The sequence below is a fragment of the Lepidochelys kempii genome, chromosome 5, assembly GCF_965140285.1.
Source record: "Lepidochelys kempii isolate rLepKem1 chromosome 5, rLepKem1.hap1, whole genome shotgun sequence".
NCBI classification, from domain to species: domain Eukaryota; kingdom Metazoa; phylum Chordata; order Testudines; family Cheloniidae; genus Lepidochelys; species Lepidochelys kempii.
In genome coordinates, this window is record NC_136384.1 from 20,661,267 (window position 1) to 20,683,262 (window position 21,996).

Below are 21,996 nucleotides of genomic sequence, written 5' to 3' on the forward strand. Positions count from 1 at the left end.
CACGATTGGCATAATTAACAGTGTCCGTAGAGAAGGCAAGGATGGCATAGAGACTGTATTACAAGTTGTACCTAGTTTAGGACTGATGTATAACAATGGGGCATGGGGAAGCTTCAGCCGCTGCTGTACATGCTGCAGCTGTTCTGAGAACACAGAGAGAGAGAGAGGCCTTCTGCCTCCAAGGCTGTCCTGGTGCGGCCTTACACTATCACTAAATTCCCTCTCATTTATGAAATAATGAAATTATATTTGGTTTTCAGTTTGCCAGACTATGATCTCTTCACTATACTTAGTTTTAACTGACAGTTATGACCTATATCTATAAGTCATTTCTATAGATACACACTCTGTTAGCTTTGTGTTCAATTTGTGTCTGTGTGGCACCATAATAGTGCTGAGTAATTAATCTTCTAAACTACGTGTTTTCCTCTTTGTTAGACTATCCATGGCCATAAAGGGCCAATAACTGCTGTGGCTTTCGCTCCTGATGGACGGTACCTTGCCACTTATTCCAACACAGACAGTCACATCTCCTTTTGGCAGGTAAGAATATACACAAAAGGCGAAGATATATACGCGATGCTCGTATTGTAAATGGGGCTGAGTTTTTGGCATTTGTACAGTCAACTTTTTGGGTCTTTTTAAAAAATGTTATTCAGTACTAGTGTAACCTCTGACAAAGGAAAAAATAATGTATCATTATGGCTGAAATAACAACCATGCCAAAAATCAGGAAATTCCAAAACTTAAAGCTGAAACCAGAACATAAATACTCTCATTTTGGACAATCCATATACAGAACTATATCTCCCCACTGATTTTTCTCTTGCTTCCCCCTATTTTATTGCCCCACTAGTTCTTTTTCACATGCTGTCTGTGATGCGCTCACACAGGCATGTTGATAAAGGGTAACATTTTCAAAAGTGACATAGGCCCTTAGCAATTTAAGTACAATTGAAAATCAATGGGATTTAGGTTCCTGAGTGCCTAAATCACTTAAACATTAGACTTAGACTCCTTAGTTACTTAGGGTAACATTTTGACAAATATATTCACTCATGTTATCTGTATAAATAGATTATAAATTGTATAAATGTATCTGTTGAATAAATATATATGTATAAACAGATAAGGTCCTTGCAATATAGACCTCTGTCTATCTTAGGTGCTGATATATTGCCCATTACTGCAGTATTATCTGAGTATCTCACAGTTTTTTAATATGTATATCTCCCCACAACATACTTGTGAAAGAGGGAAGTACTATTATTTCCATTTACTTTACAAATGGAGAACTGAGGCACAGAGAGACCACACAACTTTACCAAGGAAACAGGAAGGGTGTGGCATGGCATTGAATTGAACCTGGATCCCTGAGTTCCAGGAAGCTAGCACCCTACCCATTAGACCACCCTCCTCTGTTTGCATTTTATATCTGTGATGATATCTCTGATTACCAATGCTCCTACATAAATAATAATATACCTTTGTATTACTATTTTTAAATGTAAGGTGAATTTTACAGTAACTCCTCACTTAAAGTTGTCCCAGTTAATGTTGTTTCATTGTTACGTTGCTGATCAATTAGGGAACATGCTCGTTTAAAGTTGCTCAGTGCTCCCTTATAACATTGTTTGGCAGCCGCCTGCTTTGTCCACTGCTTGCAGAAAGAGCAGCCCGTTGGAGCTAGCTGGTGGGGGCTTGGAACCAGGGTGGACCAGCAGCCCCCGTATTAGCTCCTCTAAGTTCCCTGTGTGACAGCCGCCCAGCAGGCTATCAATTGCCGGAAGTTCAGCTGTCCCTCCCCCCACCGCCCTGTGTTGCTCCTGCCCTCTGCCTTGGAGCTGCTCCCGGGAGCCTCCTGCTTGCTGTGCGGGGTGGAGGGGGAGAGGTGCTAAAGTTAGGGTGCCCCCCTCCTGCTGCTCCTGCCCCCTGCTCCTTTACCCCATCTCCACAGAGTTGGGGGGGGCACAACACAACTCAGGATGGGGGGAGCTTGCTGGCAGCAGCTGCTGTCTCAACTTGCTGATCTACTTAAAAAGACAGTGTACTTAGAGTGGGGTTAACGTACTTAAGGGGGCAATGTGCGTCTCTCTCTCTCTTTCTCACACACACACACACACACAGAGTGTGTGTTTCTTCTCTCTCTGCCATGCAGTCTCCCCTCCCTCCATTCATGCTGCCTTGTAGAATGTGAGGTTACATTAACAACAATGCATTAACCCATTAACCCCCTATTTATGGGGAAATTGGGTTCACATAACATCGTTTTGCTTAAAGTAGCATTTTTCAGGAACATAACTACAATGTTAAGCGAGGAGTTACTGCACTGTGTTTTTTGTTGTTCATGTGCACACTAAAAATGTGTAACCTCTAGGTAACTCCAGAACATTCATAAGTTTGGAACTTCATGGAATAACACTATATTCTTAATCAAATACCCATACTTCTATAACTTGTATTGATGCCTTGTAGATGTAAGGGTACATTGATGGTTGACCAAATAAGAGCCTGCCCTGCACTTAGCAAGTAGACCCTCTAAGCAGGTGTTTGTGGTTTTTCGTTTGTTTCTTTTTATTTCCTTTAAATGAATTTTTATGCTAAGGCTTGAGAATTTGATCTAAGTATTTTAATCAAAATTCTTGTTGTTGTTAATATATATTTATATTATATAGTACCAAAAGTGAACTGTGCACTTTATAAAAAGCAGGATAACAGCATTCCTATCCTTTTGAGTTTAAATTAATAGTTTGAACAATATTTTTCATTCTTATGTTTTTTTTTATCCTGCAAAAGGAACAAGAACAGATCCATATGCAGAGTTGGATCTTTAGACTTTTTTTTTTTCCCTAGAAGACTTTGCAATTGGGCTATGTGATAGGGTACATTTGGGTAGCTCTGTCCCTTTTTTCCTCTGGAGCTCAGAGTTCCAATTCTATATCAGGTCACCAGTATAAAGGATTTTAGTAGTTGCCATTTAGTTCCCCTTTGATCATAGCAAAACATCAGCACTCAGTGTAGCATGACTGGCAGAACCCAAGAGACAACAGAAAGGAAATAGCAAGTTAGGGTGAAGGTTTGTTGGCAAAGCTGGATGGGGAAGTGTGTACAGCACTACCCTCATTTATGCATAACCTGTCCCTCGCTTTCATGTGTAATCAATTCATATTGAATTCTAAAAGAAAAAGATATGGGCATTAATGTATTGAGGTATTTATTGCTTTACGTTTAGTTTCCATTCATATTTTTAAGCAATTAACATTCACCTTTACCTTACATGTCATTAAGAGTTTTAAAACGTATGCATTTAAATAGGAAAACCAACTCAAATGGCCGAAGGATGTAAAAGTGTTTTTAAATTATATACTTAAATAATGGTTATCTGAAAAACAAGTGGTCTTGATCCTGCAGTTCATGCAGGCACAATACCCATCAAAGACAGTGGGAGTTTTGCCAGCAGTAAGACTGCAAGACTAGACCCAGTATGCCTGCAGATATTAGTTAATGTTTTTTTTTAATCTTCCACAATTTTCTGTATGCCATTCAGTAATACTGTACATGCCATAAAAAGTACTGAATTATTATCCATCATATATTGTGCTTTCTGAAATAGTGAATAAGAACAGTAAAAATGTTCAACCATCAGTACATATACTTAGTTTAACTACCTGGGAAAGCAATCAGGCTTATTGATTTTGATCTTTTACATAGAATCATAGAAAAGGGACCTCACTTAAAAAAACTTCATATTCAGGCACAGGTTTAAAAATGTGAATTGCCAGATTTTACTGTGTCTAAATCTATTCATGTTAAGCTGGCTTTTACATAAAGAGTTAAATGTACCTATGCATTTAGTTTTAAAATGTGACCTGGTGCACTAGTGATTTTTTTCCCCTCTGTGTTCTATTCGGTACTATTATTAATGCAGGAAAATCAGTAACATTAGTCATCTTAAAAGGGTTATTACTCAAGATGATTTAAATTGTGAAAATGTCAGTGGTGCTTGCATGCTCCCTGCTAGAGATGCCATGATTTACACTCTCTGACACCATTCTGCTGCTGAGAAGGGCTAGAAAAAGTAATGGCTTATATTTTGTACTGATCAGAATTCAGAACATGGTGTCAGCAATAACACATCTTAAATGTCCGAAGATTTGCCCAGGTTTCATGTGCCCAGTCTTAGGTATACAGCTGGACCATCATCTACCTATTGTATAGAAATCCTAGCATCCTAATACATTTTTATATGGGGAGTCTTTCAAGAGTATTGGAGCATTTAATAGAATGGAAGTTTTTGAGGGAGTTTTTCTTGTTTTTAAAACATATAACAAAATATAATTCAAAAATATTGGACAATTTTTCAAAGAATATAGATCAACAAATATGTTTAAAGGTTTCGTCTCTTAATATTTTGTTGATATAAATAGCAGAAAGAGGGTGAAGTTTTTGTTGTTGTTTTTTAAAAGATTATCACAGAATCATAGAAATGTAGGGCTGGAGGACACCTTGAGAGGTCATCAAGTCCAGCCTGCCTGCACTGAGGCAGGACCAAGTAAACCTAGACCATCCCTAACAGGTGTGTGTCCAATCTGTTTTTAAAAACCTCTAACTGTGGGAATTCCACAACCTCCCTGGAAACCTGTTCCAGAGCTCAACTACTTTTAGAGTTAGAAGGTTTTTCCTAATATCTCCCTTGCTGCAGATTAAGCCCAGATTAAGTCTTGTCCTACCTTGAATGGACATGGGGAACAGTTGATCACCGTCCTCTTTATAATAGCTATTAACATATCTGAAGACTATCAGATCCCTCTCCCACCATAATCTTCTTTTCTCAAGCCTAACAAACCCAGGCTTTTTTAAAAAGCTTTTCTCATACGTCAGGTTTTCTAAACCTTTCATCATTTTTGTTGTTCTCCTCCAATTTATTCATCTCTTTCCTAAAGTGTGATACCCAGAATTGGATACAGTATTCCAGTTCAGGCCTCACCAGTGCCAATTAGAGCAGGACAGTTACATCCCATGTCTTACAGATGACACTCCTGATAATACATACCAGAATAATATTAGCCTTTTTGGCAACTGCATCACATTATTGACTCATGTTCAGATTGTGATCCACTATAACTCTGAGATCCTTTTCAGCAGTACTACCTTCCAGCCAGCTTGTCCCCATTTTGTAGCTGTGCATTTGATTTTTCCTTCCTAAGTGAAGTATTTTGCACTTGTCTTTACTGAATGTCATCTTGTTGATTTCAGACAACTCTCTCAGTCTCTGATTTGTCAAGGTTGTTTTGAATTCTAAACCTGGCCTCCAAGTGCTTGTGATCCCTCCTGGCTTGGTGTCATCCACAAATTTTATAAGCACATTCTCCACTCCATTATCCAAATCATTAATGAAAATATTGACTAATATTGGACACAGGACTGACCCCTCTGGGACCCCATTAGAGACAGGCTCTCCCTGTTTGATAACTACTCTTTGAGTATAGTCTTTCAACCACCTGTGCACCCACCGTATTAGTAATTTCATCTAGACCACATTTCCCTAGTTTGCTTATGAGAATGTCATGTGGGACTGTGTCAAAAGCCTTACTAAAGTCAAAATATATCACATCTACTAATTCCCCGCATCCACTAGGCCAGTAACTCTGTCAAAGAAGAAAATTAGATTGGCTCAGCATGATTTGTTCTTGACAAATCCATGTTTACTATTTCCTATAACCATATTATCCTACAGATGCTTACAAATTGATTGTTTATCAATTGTTCCAGTATTTTTCCAAGTAACTAAGTTAGGTTTACTGGTCTGTAATTCCCTGGGCCCTCTTCGTTCCCCTTTTTAAAGATGGGTGTATTATGTTTGCCCTTCTCCAGTCGTCTGGAAATTCACCTGTCCGCCATGAGTTCTCTGTTATGCCATTGGGACCACTCTTGTTCTGTCGTGCAGATATACTCCAGCATCCAAAAAGTCTTTTCCATCTCTAATTTTTGTAATTCTAACGTTTCAATATATATTCCAGAAGAAATATAACAATTATAATTTATAATTTTTGATTACTTACTTCAGTTCTGAAATGCTATTGTTTAAATGAATATAAAGAAATTGTAGGTGATACTTTTTAATATATTAAAGTGATAGACTTCATTATAGGTTTAAGCTAATATGTTGGTTCAGATCTCACTATTTAATTTGAAGTAGATAGAATCAAAGGAAAATGGAATTTTAAAAAGGCAAATGATGAGACTGGAATTAATTTCTTTACCACTAATTCTGTTTCTAAACTTCGCTGAGTTTCCATGCCTTGCAAAAGAGTGTAACTTACAAAAGCCAGAAACTTGGCTGTACTTTATTTCTCCATTTAGTCCAATTTAAAAAAAATCATTTTCATCATGTCTTGCAGGGAAAAAAGGGAGGAGAACATTTTAAAATCTGGCTGTAAAAGTGTCGTTTAAGATAATGTAGCCAGGATGTCCCTATTCTCTGTTTGTCAGAGGGTGGAGATGGATGGCAGGAGAGAGATCACTAGATCATTACCTGTTAGGTTCACTCCCTCTGGGGTACCTGGCATTGGCCACTGTCGGTAGACAGGATACTGGGCTGGATGGACCTTTGGTCTGACCCAGTATGGCCATTCTTATGTTCTTATGTTTATACCAATGTAAAGTCTACAGATGGGTAGAAAAAAGGAAAGCAGTAATATATGCACTACTAAATTTAGCACAACTAGTTTCATTTTGCAGAGTTGTGTATAGAGTTAATTAAGCATTTGCAAACATACTGCTTAGATTCTCAGCATCTCTTTAGTTTAAAACAGTGTTTTTTGGTGAACTAAATAAAATTTTAATTGAAGATCATTAGAGAGGGCAGCCATTTAGCTGGTACTGGGAGGTCTTATTAAAAGTTTTCTGCAAATATCAAAGAGAAAAGGCTTTGTTTCACATTAAATTATTCTTCACAAGAAACCCTTTGGTTTCAGTGTTGACTCTTTCTTTTTCTATTACTGCAGATGAACACCTCTCTTTTGGGAAGTATTGGAATGCTGAATTCTGCACCTCAGCTCCGTTGTATTAAAACATACCAGGTGCCTCCTGTCCAGCCTGCCTCACCAGGTTCACACAATGCACTCAAATTGGCACGGCTGATCTGGACTTCCAATCGCAATGTTATTCTTATGGCACATGATGGCAAAGAACATCGATTTATGGTCTAGAGTCAGGCTCTCTGTTGCTAGAAATATATTTTTTGTTGTAAAATTCCCTGTAATTCTCTCTTTCTCTGTTCTTTTGTAACACTGGATTACCCACACCAGTGCCTATATAAATCATCCAATGGGACCAGCCAGACTGCAACATTTCTGCATGGTTCCCTAGAGCAGAATCTTGCTTCTGCCAGCTATTGATTCAGAGGTATGTCCACCAGCTCAACCAAGTGTGGTTATTCTATCACCATGTAGTTTTTTCTTGCCGTTGATAAGAGGGACGAAGATGGCTATTGGGAAAGCTCTTGTTGCTTGGTGCAACAGAAGCTGAAAAAAATCAACATCACTGAGGTTGTACTCCTTGACTAGATCAGTATTTTCAGGAATCATACCCCAACCTCTGAAGTTGGGCTGAATCAAGTCACTTTTACATTTTAAATGGAAGTAATGCAGAGCAGTCCTAATTATAAATATTATTTTCCTTTTGAGGTTCTTAAAGAAGCTTACTGTTTACCAAAAAGGTTCTATGTTTACATGTACTTTCTTCTAGTGACTATGGGGTGATCATTGGGTGAGGTTTCATAGGGTTTAGCAGTTAGCTTCTTGGGGATAACTGTAATGGGATTCATGAGAAAGTATATGAGGAATTAGGTTTTCAGGAAAAGAGTAGCCATTGTTCTCATTTTGAAGAAGTCTATTTCCTCTCATAAAGTTTAAGTTCTTGCTTGAATTGGAAGTTGTGGCATACTAGGTCATTGTTTTTGTGACCTGGAAGAAAGAATGAGCCGTCCACATGTAAATACCAAGAATCTCTTAAAGAGGGGAAATGAAACTTGAAAAAAAGAATACTTATGCACAAAGCTGTGTTTTTTCTGTATTCCCTTTGCTTCTACTGCAGATATTTATATTTTAAAAAGACCTTTCTCTTTCCCACTTGTGCTGGAACTTGCAGGAAAATGAGAATCCTGCATTTATGCCATCACATCCTGTTGCTGTATAAACTATTGCAGTGTCACAAACTCAGTTTGGCTTCATTGAAGGACTGAGTAAGAATGCAAGTGCGCTTGATGGAAACACAGATATCACTGATATTTAACAACTCAAAAATTATGGAAAATATGTAAAAGGTGAGTTAGTTGTTATTTGAATCCAATATATTTAAACATTTTCCGCAGTAAGAGAATTCTTCTGTAATGTAAGCTGTAATTGTTCACATTTTCCCTCTTTCTTACATATCTCATTTTGTGAAATATCGAATAATGTGAAAAATATGCTGGTTTATGCTCAAAGTAAAAAAAAAATCCATAAAATACTATTTTATTTAAACATATTGATATAAGTGTTTGTATAGCTTTTATTTTCTTTGCCATTTTTGTCTAGAAAACTCACAGTAGAGACAAGGCTCACATTAAATGATGACATAAAGTTAAAGGTGGTACTTGCCATAAAATCCAATAGAATGAGAAAAAATGAACAAAGAAAATAATGGCTTCTAAATTTCAAATGCATTGTTTTCTAGAGGCACTCTGTATAGTACACTATACATGAAAGTAGGATCTACAGTCCAGAATCAACATATCTGTTGTTTACTATAGTTTTTACAAACAAAGTAAGAAATTAAGACCATTAGGAATGTTTATCTCATATTGCTGTAAATCTTATTCTTTCTAACTATGGCAAGGCTGTAGTATATAGTGGTGGTAAAATTCTGTAGTAGAATTTTTGATGCTTTTCCTTAAAGTAAACTTATACAACATGCATGTACATTGTATTTATAAAGAGATATATGTAGGTCTCTATGACAAGAAGCAAAGAATTACACAGCATATACAATATTTGTCTGTAGAATCAAATGCTATAGTGCTACATTTAAGTATAGGCATATGAGGAAAATTAAAAGGTACATTTTATTCATTCTTCTATAGGCATTCCAAAGTCATATTTACTTGTTATAATATTTTTCAAGTACATATATGTTTATTTTTAAAATCTAAATGGAAACACAGTAGCAATGGGTATGCTAAAGAAGATTTTCTTTAGTATACAGTAAAAGATCTTGCATTGCATGTGTAATTAAAAGTTTGCTTTAAACTAAAAATTTAATGGATTACAAAAAAATTGTAAAAGAAAGAGGGCAATCTACTTCCAGTACTGAAAAATAGTTAAATGTAGCAAAAGCTAAATTAGCAAAATTTTCAGAAGATTATGACAACTTCTGCAAATGTTTTATACAACACATCTAAAGCAACAGTCAGGATTGCAATCTAATGTGGAGTTAGTGTTACTTGGCTAGAAAATGCAGTAATGCTTAGTGGGTGGAAATAGATTATCTAACTGCTTAACTAATATTTGCACATTAGTTAAACACAAATCTTCATTTCAGTGACTTTGTTAACCCTACTCCCAAATTTCATCACAGATTAGATTTCTCAGCACTGCAGTAAAATTTGTGTTGTCATTCCAGTGTAAGCTTTTAGTATTTTATTGATTTGTTGGTACTGTATTTGGACTTGTCCTTGTAAATGTAGAGATGTATGTGGCTTTATTGGCGGTTTACAAGCTAAAGATGACATGATGAGATAACTGTATGAAAATGTTGTAATGATTGAAGTCACTGTGAATGTTAAATGATGAAAATGTTTGCCTCTCAAGAAATTTCTTGATTCCACTTAAATGCTACTGTATGTATTAATGCTATGTACATATGTTTGTGAAATAAAACTGAACAGTATTGAAGGATATTGTTCCTATATTATCATCCTAACTGTGATGTGATCACACACAAATGCATCCTTAGTTCCATTACTTACTTGACATTCATTTTTATTTTTCTTATGCACAGAAATAAATTCTTACATTTATTTGAATAAGGTTACATTTCACTAAGTTGGATGAAGATTCATGTTCAAGAGACTCAAGGCCTCCTTAACAAAAAAAGAAGTCGGAAAGTGCTGAGGGAAAGCTATTATCTTTTCTGTCTATGAGAACAGTGTGAGTCAACCAGTTAAAGATGGTGATGATCTTCCAGAACCTCAGCAACATCCTCTGTAGCGTGGGTAAAGCTATGCTCTCTTCTGGTTATTCAAGCCCTAGATCTCTCTTAAGAGGGAGAGTAATGGAACCAAATTATGCATCGAGATTTTCTGACATGGACTACTGTTCACTGGAAACTGAGCTGAGATTATTAAATTTGTTTAATGTAATACTTTGTTTGGATTTGAATTTGCATCCCCCCTAGTAAGAAAAAGCATGATTGCGTTTGAGCAAGAATAACAAAATTGATCATTATTGCTTAAAAAGGTTTACAGCATAAGCAGTAAATGTAATCTTTCTCTTAGTGTTCAGATAAGATAGTACAGTTTGAATTGAGTCAATCATTTACATAACAAGACTTTAAAAAAATAGATAAAAACAAAAGGAGTTGGTTGCAACATATTTGAGTCCTGAATTTTCAAGGTGTGTGTATGTGTTAAAATCATTCATGACTTAAATATTTTCTCATAGGTAAAATATGCTTAATAACAGTTTGTTGGTGATCACATAAACTGATCAAATGTGGAAAGGGCATGACATTAATAGGAAGGTAAAGCCAGGCAGTTCTGGATGAACTTTCACCTTTCACCTCTTCAGCTGACAGACAGAGTTGAGTGTTGAAAAATCAATACTTAGGAGCCAGGAGGGAAATATTTTCAACCTCTAACTAGAGAATGTATTTTGACAAGGCCAAGATAATCCAAGCTGCACAGGAGAAAGAGAAACGAAGACTCATTTTTAAAGCTTGACACTTCAAGGTGTTTTTGTACAATGGTTTAGAGAAAGCGTCGATACATACAAATACCAAAGGTCAAAAAGAAAAGCCAGAAGAATTTCAAAAATTAGATGCTCACTGTTTCCTTGCTGTTTACTTTATAGAATAGAGACTACAGTTAGATTTAACTTGTAAATATACTTTTAAATTAAGTGATCTCAGAATTTACCGGCTCACCCTGATTTACTAGAAATTAGAAAATACCAGAAGTCTATGTTTTGCCTTAAGCACTTTAATTATGTGGTAAATCTGCTTACTGCCTGCTATATACCTATATTCAAGCACTTTTATTATTTATGATTTGGCATGATTTCATTTTGATGCAAAATGATCAATATTTGTCATTTATGTGGCAATGTAATATTTTCTTTCTTGGGTAATTTAATCTGGTTTTATATATCATGTGCACCATATAGAATGGTTAAAATTTCTTTTGCACATGTTTTACACCAAAACTACTTTACAAATCAATGAATTACTTGCTGGTGGTGCGGAGACAAATTAGGCAAATGGAGCAACCATTTTGTCTTTAGCAATAGCTTTTATCTTTATAATCAATGGTATTGAGAGCGAGAATGGAATTTCCCCTACACCTTGGTAAAGTATTATAGAATTCTTAGCATGGACAGCCACCAGAAAAGGGTAGAATATAATAGGATCCGAAGGCTTATACCTGTATTGCAGTGTTGGTACTGATTTGGAATATAAATCCAAATCCTAGAATTAGACCTGAATCCACACCTTTAACTCAGAGGTGAGATAGCATATGAAGACTAGTTTTACATGAAAAAAATTGCAGTTCTGAATAATGTAAATGAACAAATGTGTGCCTGGAGGCATTTAATACAAAGCCTAATAGTACTGTCATGAAATGTTATCTAGAGCACAGCAGAGTTTTGAACAGCCTAGAGAGGAGGGAATGTATGATATACCGTGATCTGAATGTAAGTTGAAGTGAGGCAAGCCATAGATAAGAATTTTTATGGTAGGGGGATAGAAAGGTAAGAACTGGCTCATGAATATGTAAAGGAAATAAACATATCGAGGGAAGGAAACAGGATTATGACTTCCAAGTGCAAAGCAAATTCAGGAGGGAGTGAATGACTGTCACAAGCCACAGATGAGAGAACGAGGAGGACTTGTGGCACCTTAGAGACTAACAAATTTATTTGAGCATAAGCTTTCATGGGCTAAAGCCCATTTCATCAGCTGCATGCAGTGGAAAATACAGTAGGAAGATATATATATTCAGAGAACATGAAAAAATAGGGGTTGCCATACCAACTCTTAATGAGACCAATTGATTAAGGTGGGCCATTATCAGCAGGAGAAAAAAAACTTTTATAGTGATAATCAGGATGGCCCATTTCAAACAGTTGACAAGAAGGTGTGAGTAACAGAGGGGGAAAATTAGCATGGGGAAATAGTTTTTAGTTAGTATAATGACTCATCCACTCCCAGTCTTTATTCAAGCCTAAATTAATGGTGTCCATTTTGCAGATTAATTCCAGTTCTGCTGTTTCTCATTGGAGTCTGTTTTTGAAGGTTTTTTTTGAAGAATTGCTACTTTTAGGTCTGTAATTGGGTGTCCAGGGAGGTTGAAGTGTTCTCTGACTGGTTTTTGAATGTTATAATTCTTGACGTCTGATTTGTGTCCATTTATTCTTTTGAGTAGAGACTGTCCAGTTTGGTCAATGTACATGGCAGAGGGGCATTGCTGATACATGATGGCATATATCACATTGGTAGATGTGCAGGTGAACGAGCCTGTGATGGCATGGCTGATGTGATTAGGTCCTATGATGGTATCCCTTGAATAGAAAGGGGACAGAATTGGCAACGGGCTTTGTTGCAAGGATAGGTTCCTGGGGTAGTGTTTTTGTTGTGTGGTGTGTGGATGCTGGTGAGTATTTGCTTCAGGTTGGCGGGCTGTCTGTAGGCAAGGACTGGCCTGTCTCCCAAGACATGTGAGAGTGATGGGTTGCCCTTCAGGATAGGTTGTAGATCCTTGATGATGCACTGGTGAGGTTTTAGTTGGGGGCTGAAGGTGATGGTTAGTGGCATTCTGTTATTTTCTTTCTTGGGCCTGTCCTGTAGTAGGTAACTTCTGGGTACTCTTCTGGCTCTGTCAATCTGTTTCTTCACTTCAGCAGGTGGGTACTGTAGTTGTAAGAACACTTGATAGAGATCTAGTAGGTGTTTGTCTTTGTCTGAGGGGTTGGAGCAAATGCGGTTGTATCGTAGAGCTTGGTTGTAGACAATGGATCGTGTGGTGTGGTCTGGATGAAAGCTGGAGGCATGTAGGTAAGTATAGCGGTCAGTAGGTTTCCAGTATAGGGTGGTGTTTATGTGACCATCGCTTATTAGCACTGTAGTGTCCAGGAAGTGGATCTCTCGTGTGGACTGGTCCAGGCTGAGGTTGATGGTGGGATGGAAATTGTTGAAATCATGGTGTAATTCCTCAAGGGCTTCTTTTCCATGGGTCCAGATGATGAAGATGTCATCAATGTAGCACAAGTAGAGTAGGGGCGTTAGGGGACGAGAGCTGAGGAAGCGTTGTTCTAAGTCAGCCATAAAAATGTTGGCATACTATGGGGCCATGCGGGTACCCATAGCAGTGCCGCTGATTTGAAGGTGTACATTGTCCCCAAATGTGAAATATTTGTGGGTGAGGACAAAGTCACAAAGCTCAGCCACCAGGCTTTTTGTGACATTGTCAGGGATGCTGTTCCTGATGGCTTGTAGTCCATCTTTGTGTGGAATGTTGGTGTAGAGGGCTTCTACATCCATAGTGACCAGGATGGTGTTTTCCTGAAGATCACCAATGGATTGTAGTTTCCTCAGGAAGTCAGTGGTGTCTCGAAGATAGCTAGGAGTGCTGGTAGCGTAGGGCCTGAGGAGGGAGTCTACATAGCCAGACAATCCTGCTGTCAGGATGCCAATGCCTGAGATGATGGGGTATCCATGATTTCCAGGTTTATGGATCTTGGGTAGCAGATAGAATACCCCTGGTTGGGGTTCTAGGGGTGTGTCTGTGCAGATTTGTTCTTGTGCTTTTTCAGGGAGTTTCTTGAGCAGATGGTGTCATTTCTTTTGGTAACCCTCAGTGGGATCAGGGTAATGGCCTGTAGAATGTGGTGTTAGAGAGCTGCCTAGCAGCCTCTCGTTCATATTCTGACCTATTCATGATGACGACAGCACCTTCTTTGTAAGCCTTTTTGATTATGATGTCAGAGTTGTTCCTGAGGCTGTGGATGGCATTGCGTTCTGCACGGCTGAGGTTATGGGGCAAGTGATGCTGCTTTTCCACAATTTCAGCCCGTGCACGTCAGCGGAAGCACTCTATGTAGAAGTCCAGTCTGCTGTTTCGACCTTCAGGAGGAGTCCACGCAGAGTCTTTCTTTTTGTTAGTGTTGGTAGGAAGGTTTCTGTGGGTTAGTATGCTGTTCAGAGGCGTCTTGGAAATATTCCTTGTGTTGGAGATGTCAAAAGTAGGGTTCTAGGTCACCACAGAACTGTATCATGTTCGTGGGGGTGGAGGGGTAGAAGGAGAGGCCCCGAGATAGGACAGATTCTTCTGCTGGGCTCAGAGTATAGCTGGATAGATTAAAATATTGGTGGGTGGGGTAAGGGAACCACTGTTGCGGCCCCTTGTGGCATGTAGTAGTTTAGATAGTTTCATGTCCTTTTTCCTTTGTAGAGAAGCAAAGTGTGTGTTGTAAATGGCCTGTCTAGTTTTTGTAAAGTCCAGCCACAAGGAAGTTTGTATGGAAGGTTGTTTTTTTATGAGAGTATCTAGTTTTGAGAGCTTATTCTTAATCTTTTCGTTTGCTGTAGAGGATGTTGATGAGGTGGTTCCGCAGTTTCTTTGAGACCGTGTGGCACAATCTGTCAGCATAGTCTGTGAGGTATGTAGATCGCAATGGATTTTTTACCTTCAGTCCTTTTGGTATGATGTCCATCTGTTTGCATTTGGAAAGGAAGATGATGTCTGTCTGTGTCTGTCTGAGTTCTTTGATGAAGTTGATGGATTTCCACTTCATATGGCTAAATGCAGTGCCTTGCATGGTGACAGATTTCAGAGTGGTAGCCGTGTTAGTCTGTGTCAGCAGAAAGCACGAGGAGTACTTGTGGCACCTTAGAGACTAACAGAGTGTAGTGCTGGAAGTTGGTCAGGAAGAGGCTAGTAAGGGTAGTTACTCCGAGTGACAAGCTTGATTAGAAGGTTTTGGGGGTGAGCGGGGGACCTTCAAGGCAGCGATATGAGGGGCACACTCAAGAAGCTTGGAGGTAAAAGGGCAGAGGCAGCGGGGATCAAGGGAGGGATTTCTGTGGCAATCAGAATACAAGAGTGTGAATGAAGACTGAGAGGGGGAAAAAAAACAAATGAGAGAGAGATTAAGATAAGGGATGGTGTATTTGTGCTTTGTTAATTACATAAGCAGGTTATCTCCAAACTCCCACATGATACTCGGTGTGAATTGGTGCAAATGACTTAATGGCTATGCCCTAATGACAGGTAATACTAAAAGCATCACAGATGGTCCATCCACAGATGGTCCATCCCCTTGGAGTCCGACACCTGTGATGAGAGGCCACTTGAAATTTATAGGGAGAAAATTGTATAAAAAATTGCACTAAACTTTTCAGGCTTGTTGCACTCAAACAGAAAGGAAGGTATGCCTTTCCTGCTTTTATATGCCACTGGGCTGCTGCTTCTGTGGCATCCCTGTGCAGGTAGAAGGAGTCTCATTTCAAGTGCAGTGTATGGAACTCTTGCTTCTAAATCGTATAAATCCATAGGGTGAAATCCTGGCCCATTGAAGGTTTGTCGGTGACAAAACTCGCATTGACTTCAGTAGGGGCAGGATTTCCCTCATAATTGGTGTTAAATGTCCTCTTCAAAATCTGTCAATCACACTTGAAAACAGGGCTATTTCAAAATGCAAATTACAGAGGTTGGCACAAGCTAAATTGCATTAAATGTATTGATCAAAGATTTTGCCAAATAGCATGATGCTACAGTTTTACATTATATATATTTCTTGAAGACAATGGACATCCCTCGCAGCTGACTCAGAGATGCATTTAAACACATCTTGCTTTATTTTAGTTAAAACATTAAAGAGCTATGTTCTCATTTGGATGGTGGCTTAATTCCCAAAACCTTAAGATAAGAATATACCTATTAGGGCACAATCAGAACTGTAAAGCAAATATCACCAGAGTTATAGTGTATACTTCACAAAAGTGTGAAATAAAGGGCTTTTAAAGCCATTTGAAAGGGCTTCACAAGGCATGTTAACCAGATAATACAGAAAACTGCAGTGCAAGCTTACAGGGTAAACCCAAAGCCTGAAAAAGAACACTTTAGAAATGTGTAGGGTTTGACCTTATATAGTGCCTGTTTTAAAAAAAATAAACCTTGTACAAGCAGGCTAATGTCTGCAAGTAAATGGAGGAACCTTTATATGCTTAGCAATATCTCTCACATTTAGAACCTATTTTGTTATCAGGGAATATTGGAGAGGAACCAAAGTTATTCCCTCTCCTCTGTGGTAAATGCTACAGGAGCTTTAATTATCAACAGAGACCAACAGAAGAGCCCCAAGTTGAATATATCATCTGATGGACAGCATCTTTGACAGCATAGCATTCCCCAAGTACTGCATTGCAGCAAGAGCATTGCTATAAGCCCAAATCCTGCGGGCAACTTGACCTTCTGTCCCAAATGTAACTACCAACCCAGCTATACTGGCTCCTCCAAGGTTAGATTGTTTTCTTGTTGATGTCTTGTAGTGTATCTGTGTGAGGCAATTCTCTGATTTAGACCACAGTCTAGTAAATGATGAGCTTGTGAACATCTAATTAATTTAACTTGTGACCTCGGGTTAGATTTCAAGTGCTTTCCAGAAATAAAAAAAAAACTCCTCACAATGCTGCAAGGCTGGTTTTAAACATTTTCAGTTGAGAGCAAGGTCTTGGTTTCACTGAAGAGCATCTAGGATTCTTACAAAAAGAAAAGGGAGTACTTGTGGCACCTTAGAGACTAACCAATTTATTTGAGCATAAGCTTTCATGAGCTACAGCGATGAAGTGAGCTGTAGCTCACGAAAGCTTATGCTCAAATAAATTGGTTAGTCTCTAAGGTGCCACAAGTACTCCTTTTCTTTTTGCAAATACAGACTAACATGTCTGCTACTCTGAAACCTAGGATTCTTACAATTATCAAAGTTTATAGCACATATTTCCTTCCTGTTTAGAGGATAGAAATTATGAAGATTCCTGCACAGCTCCATCTTCTCCACCCTCCTACCCGACTCAAATCAAACCCCTCTTGCCTAGGAAACCACAAACAATACAACTTTGTGATACCTCCGTCTTCCTTCTTTCCTTCCTACGTTGGAATAGAAAACATGACTGTCATTTCAACCTGTTCCCTTTGGAACATAGGAACAGCACACTGGAGCTTAGTGAGTGTATATATACGTCCAGAGCAGAAGAACAGTGTAGGCAGAAATCTATAACAACAACAAGAACAAATGACAAGTTTCAAAAGTGTACCTTCAAAGTTATAGCAATTAATTTCAGTAGAGTTTCAGTTCAAAGGTTTGCAAACCAGTCAGCAGCCAATGTGAACATCAGACACAGCTGGGGCCTGCACATCAACTATATAAAAAAATTTAAGTTGATCTTACTTTACAAATGAAATCTTTCAGCAGCCATGCAGGTCTTTCCTATGTTTGAATTTCCGACATTAGCAGGTAGCTTCAAAGAGTACACAAGCTTGTCCTATTCGTATTGCCCAACTTCAAAATTTAATATTTTTAATAATGCTGAGTTAAACTAAAATAAGACAAAATTGGGCAGCATTAGGATAAATTGATGGGACCACAGTGAAATCTGTGCTCAGCAGACAAAACTATATAAAAGAACTGCTTGCTAGGGAGATTTTCCTGTGTGTTCAAGTAAGCTGTTCTGGCAGTGCCCAGCCTTTTAGCAAAGAGCTAAGACTCAAAAAATAACAGTAATAAATTTGTCTGAAGAAAAGCAGCAGTAAAAATAAGTATTGTACAGTCTGAGTCTTCAGTATAAGGAATTAACACTTTATGGCAACATTTGCCCAAAGAGTGTTCTTTGAACTGCAAGCCTCATGGGGAAATTCCCCTGATTTCTGATGTCTGGAAATTAAAAATTTATCTTGTATGAAAAATTAAAAGATGAACCCTTCCTGTGGAGCATTTTTTGTTGATTTTATTTTTTAAATGAAGGCTGAGTGGCATCTCTGAGGAGATATTTGTTACATTTGCAAAACTTTTTAATTTGAACACATTTTGCAGAGTGGAAAATGTCCACCTTAAAATAAAAACCCAATAAGCTTTGATTTTTCTCCCATCAGTTTTACGTTGTTATTAGCTCTGTTGTCATCAGTGAAGTTATTCCTGATTTATACTGGGATAAGTGAAAGAAGCATTTGGCCCATATACCTTAGACAGACACTTTATCTGTCGTGCACTCATGCTGTGGAATCTTACACATCTTACAAAATGATATAAAGTCTATGAAAAGCCTAAACATAAATGATTGGTTCTTTCTCCTCTTTGCTATGCAGGTAAATTCCTTTCCTCCCCATTTCTCACTATCATTTGTTGACCTCATTACTCTATTGTGAGGTGGCTGTACTGTGGGAAAGGCATTGCAAAGAGATAGGTCCATCCTGTAGGTGAGTGGTTCTCAACCAGGAGTACAGGTACCCCTGGAGGTACTAAGGTCTTCCGGGGGTACATCAACTCATCTAGATATTTGCCTAGTTTTACAACAAGCTACATAAAAAGCCCTAGCGAAGTCAGGTACAAACCAAAATTTCATACAGACAATGACTTGTTTGTACTGCTCTATATACCGTACACTGAAATGTAGGTACAATATTTATATTCCAGTTGATTTATTTTATAATTATATGGTAAAAATGAGTCAGAATTTTTTCAGCAAGAGTGTGCTGTGACACGTTTTTGTATTTTTATGTCTGATTTTGTAAGCCAGTAGTTTTTAAGTGACGTGAAACTTGGGGGTACACAAGACATATCAGACTCCTGCCAGGGGTACAGTAGTCTGGAAAGGTGGAGAACCCCCGCTGCTGTAGGTGGTAAGATTCATGGTTATTCTAAGCCCCTGTGGACAGGAGTTCCACAGCTACAGGCCAGCCACTGAGAAGCTGTCCCTGGCTCTTATGAGTCTGACTTTTGTTGTTGACCGGTTCTGTTGTTGTTTGTGACTGCATGGTTGTGCTGCAGTAATCCCTAACTGTGAGCAGAGGGGCACACCCCTGGTAGCCAGGGCCAGCTATTCAGAGCTTTGAAAATCAAGACCAAAAGATTTTGAATTTAATCTAGAAGTTGGGGGGAGCTAATGTAGTATCCAGAGCACCAGGGTGAGGTGCTTACATTAACCTCATTGTTTAACAGGCAGGAATAATGAAATTAGACATCTGTAATCATTTCCAGGCTCAATACACTGCAAAACACAAGGCTGGAGTTAAAAAAAAAAAAATCGATCACTGTAACCAGGTTTGAATCCAATAAGAAGCCAGCTGTAGGAAGATATTTTGAGTAGCTGTTGCTAGCTGGGTGACTAGTAGCACTAAAGAGCCTAGAAGGACCCTGAGATTCTACCATCTCAACAATTAGAGAGCAGACTCTTTTTTGATTGTGGGTGAGGTTACAGTGTGGCATGTCTTGAGGAGTGGCATTTGTCCCACCTAGATACTGCTCTGCCACCCTGACAAGAACAAACAGCTCAGTCCAGATCTGAGTGATTTTATAAGTAGCATGAAAATTCCTTATAATAAAAGGAATTCAACAACATAACAAAACAGTGACAGCCAAGTAGAATTAACCAGGCCATTCACCCCCTGCAACATTTTCACCATTCAGGGCTTTATGGACACTGTTAGGGGAGGCAAGAGCCTTCTCTTCATCTCCTGAATGGCATAAGACTTCAAAGATGCCATTAGTTGGATTAGCACTAGACTTATGCTGTTGGCACTCTAGCTGACTCTATCGTGGCTCCACCTATCACAGATCATCTGTATGGCAGGGTGACCTATGAGGAGGTGGTGTCCAGAGGCCATTGTACTGAGAGTATCAAGAGTGTTCTGACAGAGACACTTTTAAAGTATATCAGCTTCTAAGGACAGACTATTAAACAGATCCTGGTAGGAAAGGTTACATCCTGATACCAAAATGAAGATAGCAGTGGTTGATCCATGACAACATTGCAGACCTCTAGATGCAGTCCACACATGAGACCTTGAGTGTGGCCAGCTATGAATGACCCCAGAAAGCTCTGGTTCCCTGTAATTGTCATGGGTAGCCATGAGATCTTGAGCTAACCCAGGAGAGTTGCTCTGTCACCAAGAGTAGTCCTACCTATGTCACTGTCACCTTGTAAAGGAACTCAGTTAAAGCCAACATACTGCATTGCACAGCTTGCCAGGACTGATCTTATTTGAACAGTATTCCGTGACTCACATGCAAGTTGAATGTGTTAAATTAGATCTGTATCTAATCTGTCTAGATCTGTATCTTAACAAAATGGTACTTCCTCAATTCAAATATTGCATTTGGTTTTGAACACCCCATCTCATGAAGAACCCACCCAAAACAGAAATTGTCCAGAAAAGGACAACAAAAAGTGTTCAGAGAAATAAAAGGCTTAAGGACCGGAGAGTTTAATGAAAGTGGAATAGTTGGAGGGGTTTTATTTGGGGGCTGAAGGTGACCGCTCGTGGCGTTCTGTTATTTTCTTTGTTGGTCCTGTCCTGTTGCGCTATGTTGATGACATCATCATCATCTGGACCCATGGAAAAGAAGCTCTTGAGGAATTCCACCATGATTTCAACAATTTCCATCCCACCATCAACCTCAGCCTGGTCCAGTCCACACAAGAAATCCACTTCCTGGACACTACAGTGCAAATAAACGATGGTCACATAAACACCACCCTATACCGGAAACCTACTGACCGCTATTCCTACCTACAAGCCTCCAGCTTTCACCCTGACCACACCACACGATCCATTGTAAAGAGCCAAGCTCTGCGATACAACCCCATCTGCTCCAACCCCTCAGACAAAGACAAACACCTACAAGATCTCTATCAAGCATTCTTACAACTACAATACCCACCTGCGGAAGTGAAGAAACAGATTGAGAGAACCAGAAGAGTACCCAGAAGTCACCTACTACAGGACAGGCCCAACAAAGAAAATAACAGAACGCCACTAGCTGTCACCTTCAGCCCCCAACTAAACCCCCTCCAACGCATTATCAAGGATCTACAACCTATCCAGAAGGATGACCCAGCACTCTCACGAATCTTGGGAGACAGGCCAGTCCTTGCCTACAGACAGCCCCCCAACCTGAAGCGAATACTCAGCAGCAACCACATACCACACAACAGAACCACTATCCTAGGAACCTATCCTTCCAACAAAGCCCATTGCCAACTGTGCCCACATATCTATTCAGGGGACACCATCACAGGGTCTAATAACATCAGCCACACTATCAGAGCTCGTTCACCTGCACATCCACCAATGTGATATATGCCATCATGTACAGCAATGCCCCTCTGCCATGTCCATTGGGCAAACTGGACCGTCTCTACATAAAAGAATAAATGGACACAAATCAGATGTCAAGAATTATAACATTCATAAACCAGTCAGAGAACACTTCAATGTCTCTGGTCACTCGATTTCTGATCTCAAAGTGACTATCCTTCAACAACAAAATTTCGAAAACAGACTCCAACGAGAGACTGCTGAATTGGAATTAATTTGCAAATTGGATACAATTAACTTAGGCTTGAATAGAGACTGGGAATGGTTGAGTCGTTATAAAAAGTAACCTATTTCCCCTTGTTTATTATTCTCCCCCCTCCCGCCCCCAACTGTCCCTCAGACATTCTTGTTAAACCCTGGCTTTG

At 38.9% G+C, this 21,996-nt stretch overlaps 1 protein-coding gene across 6 annotated transcripts in view; it reads left to right on the forward strand.

Moving 5' to 3' along the window:
- WDR7 (WD repeat domain 7) overlaps positions 1 to 9,935 on the forward strand; it is a 385,388-nt gene extending 375,453 nt beyond the window's left edge. For all 6 annotated transcript variants that reach the window (XM_073343603.2, XM_073343604.2, XM_073343606.2 and 3 more), the window contains 2 exons: positions 439 to 543; positions 7,008 to 9,935. In XM_073343603.2, coding sequence (XP_073199704.2) covers positions 439 to 543; positions 7,008 to 7,211 — 309 coding nt within the window. In that variant the 3' untranslated portion in view covers positions 7,212 to 9,935. The remainder of the gene's footprint in view (positions 1 to 438; positions 544 to 7,007) is intronic.
- The last annotated feature ends 12,061 nt before the right edge of the window (positions 9,936 to 21,996 follow it).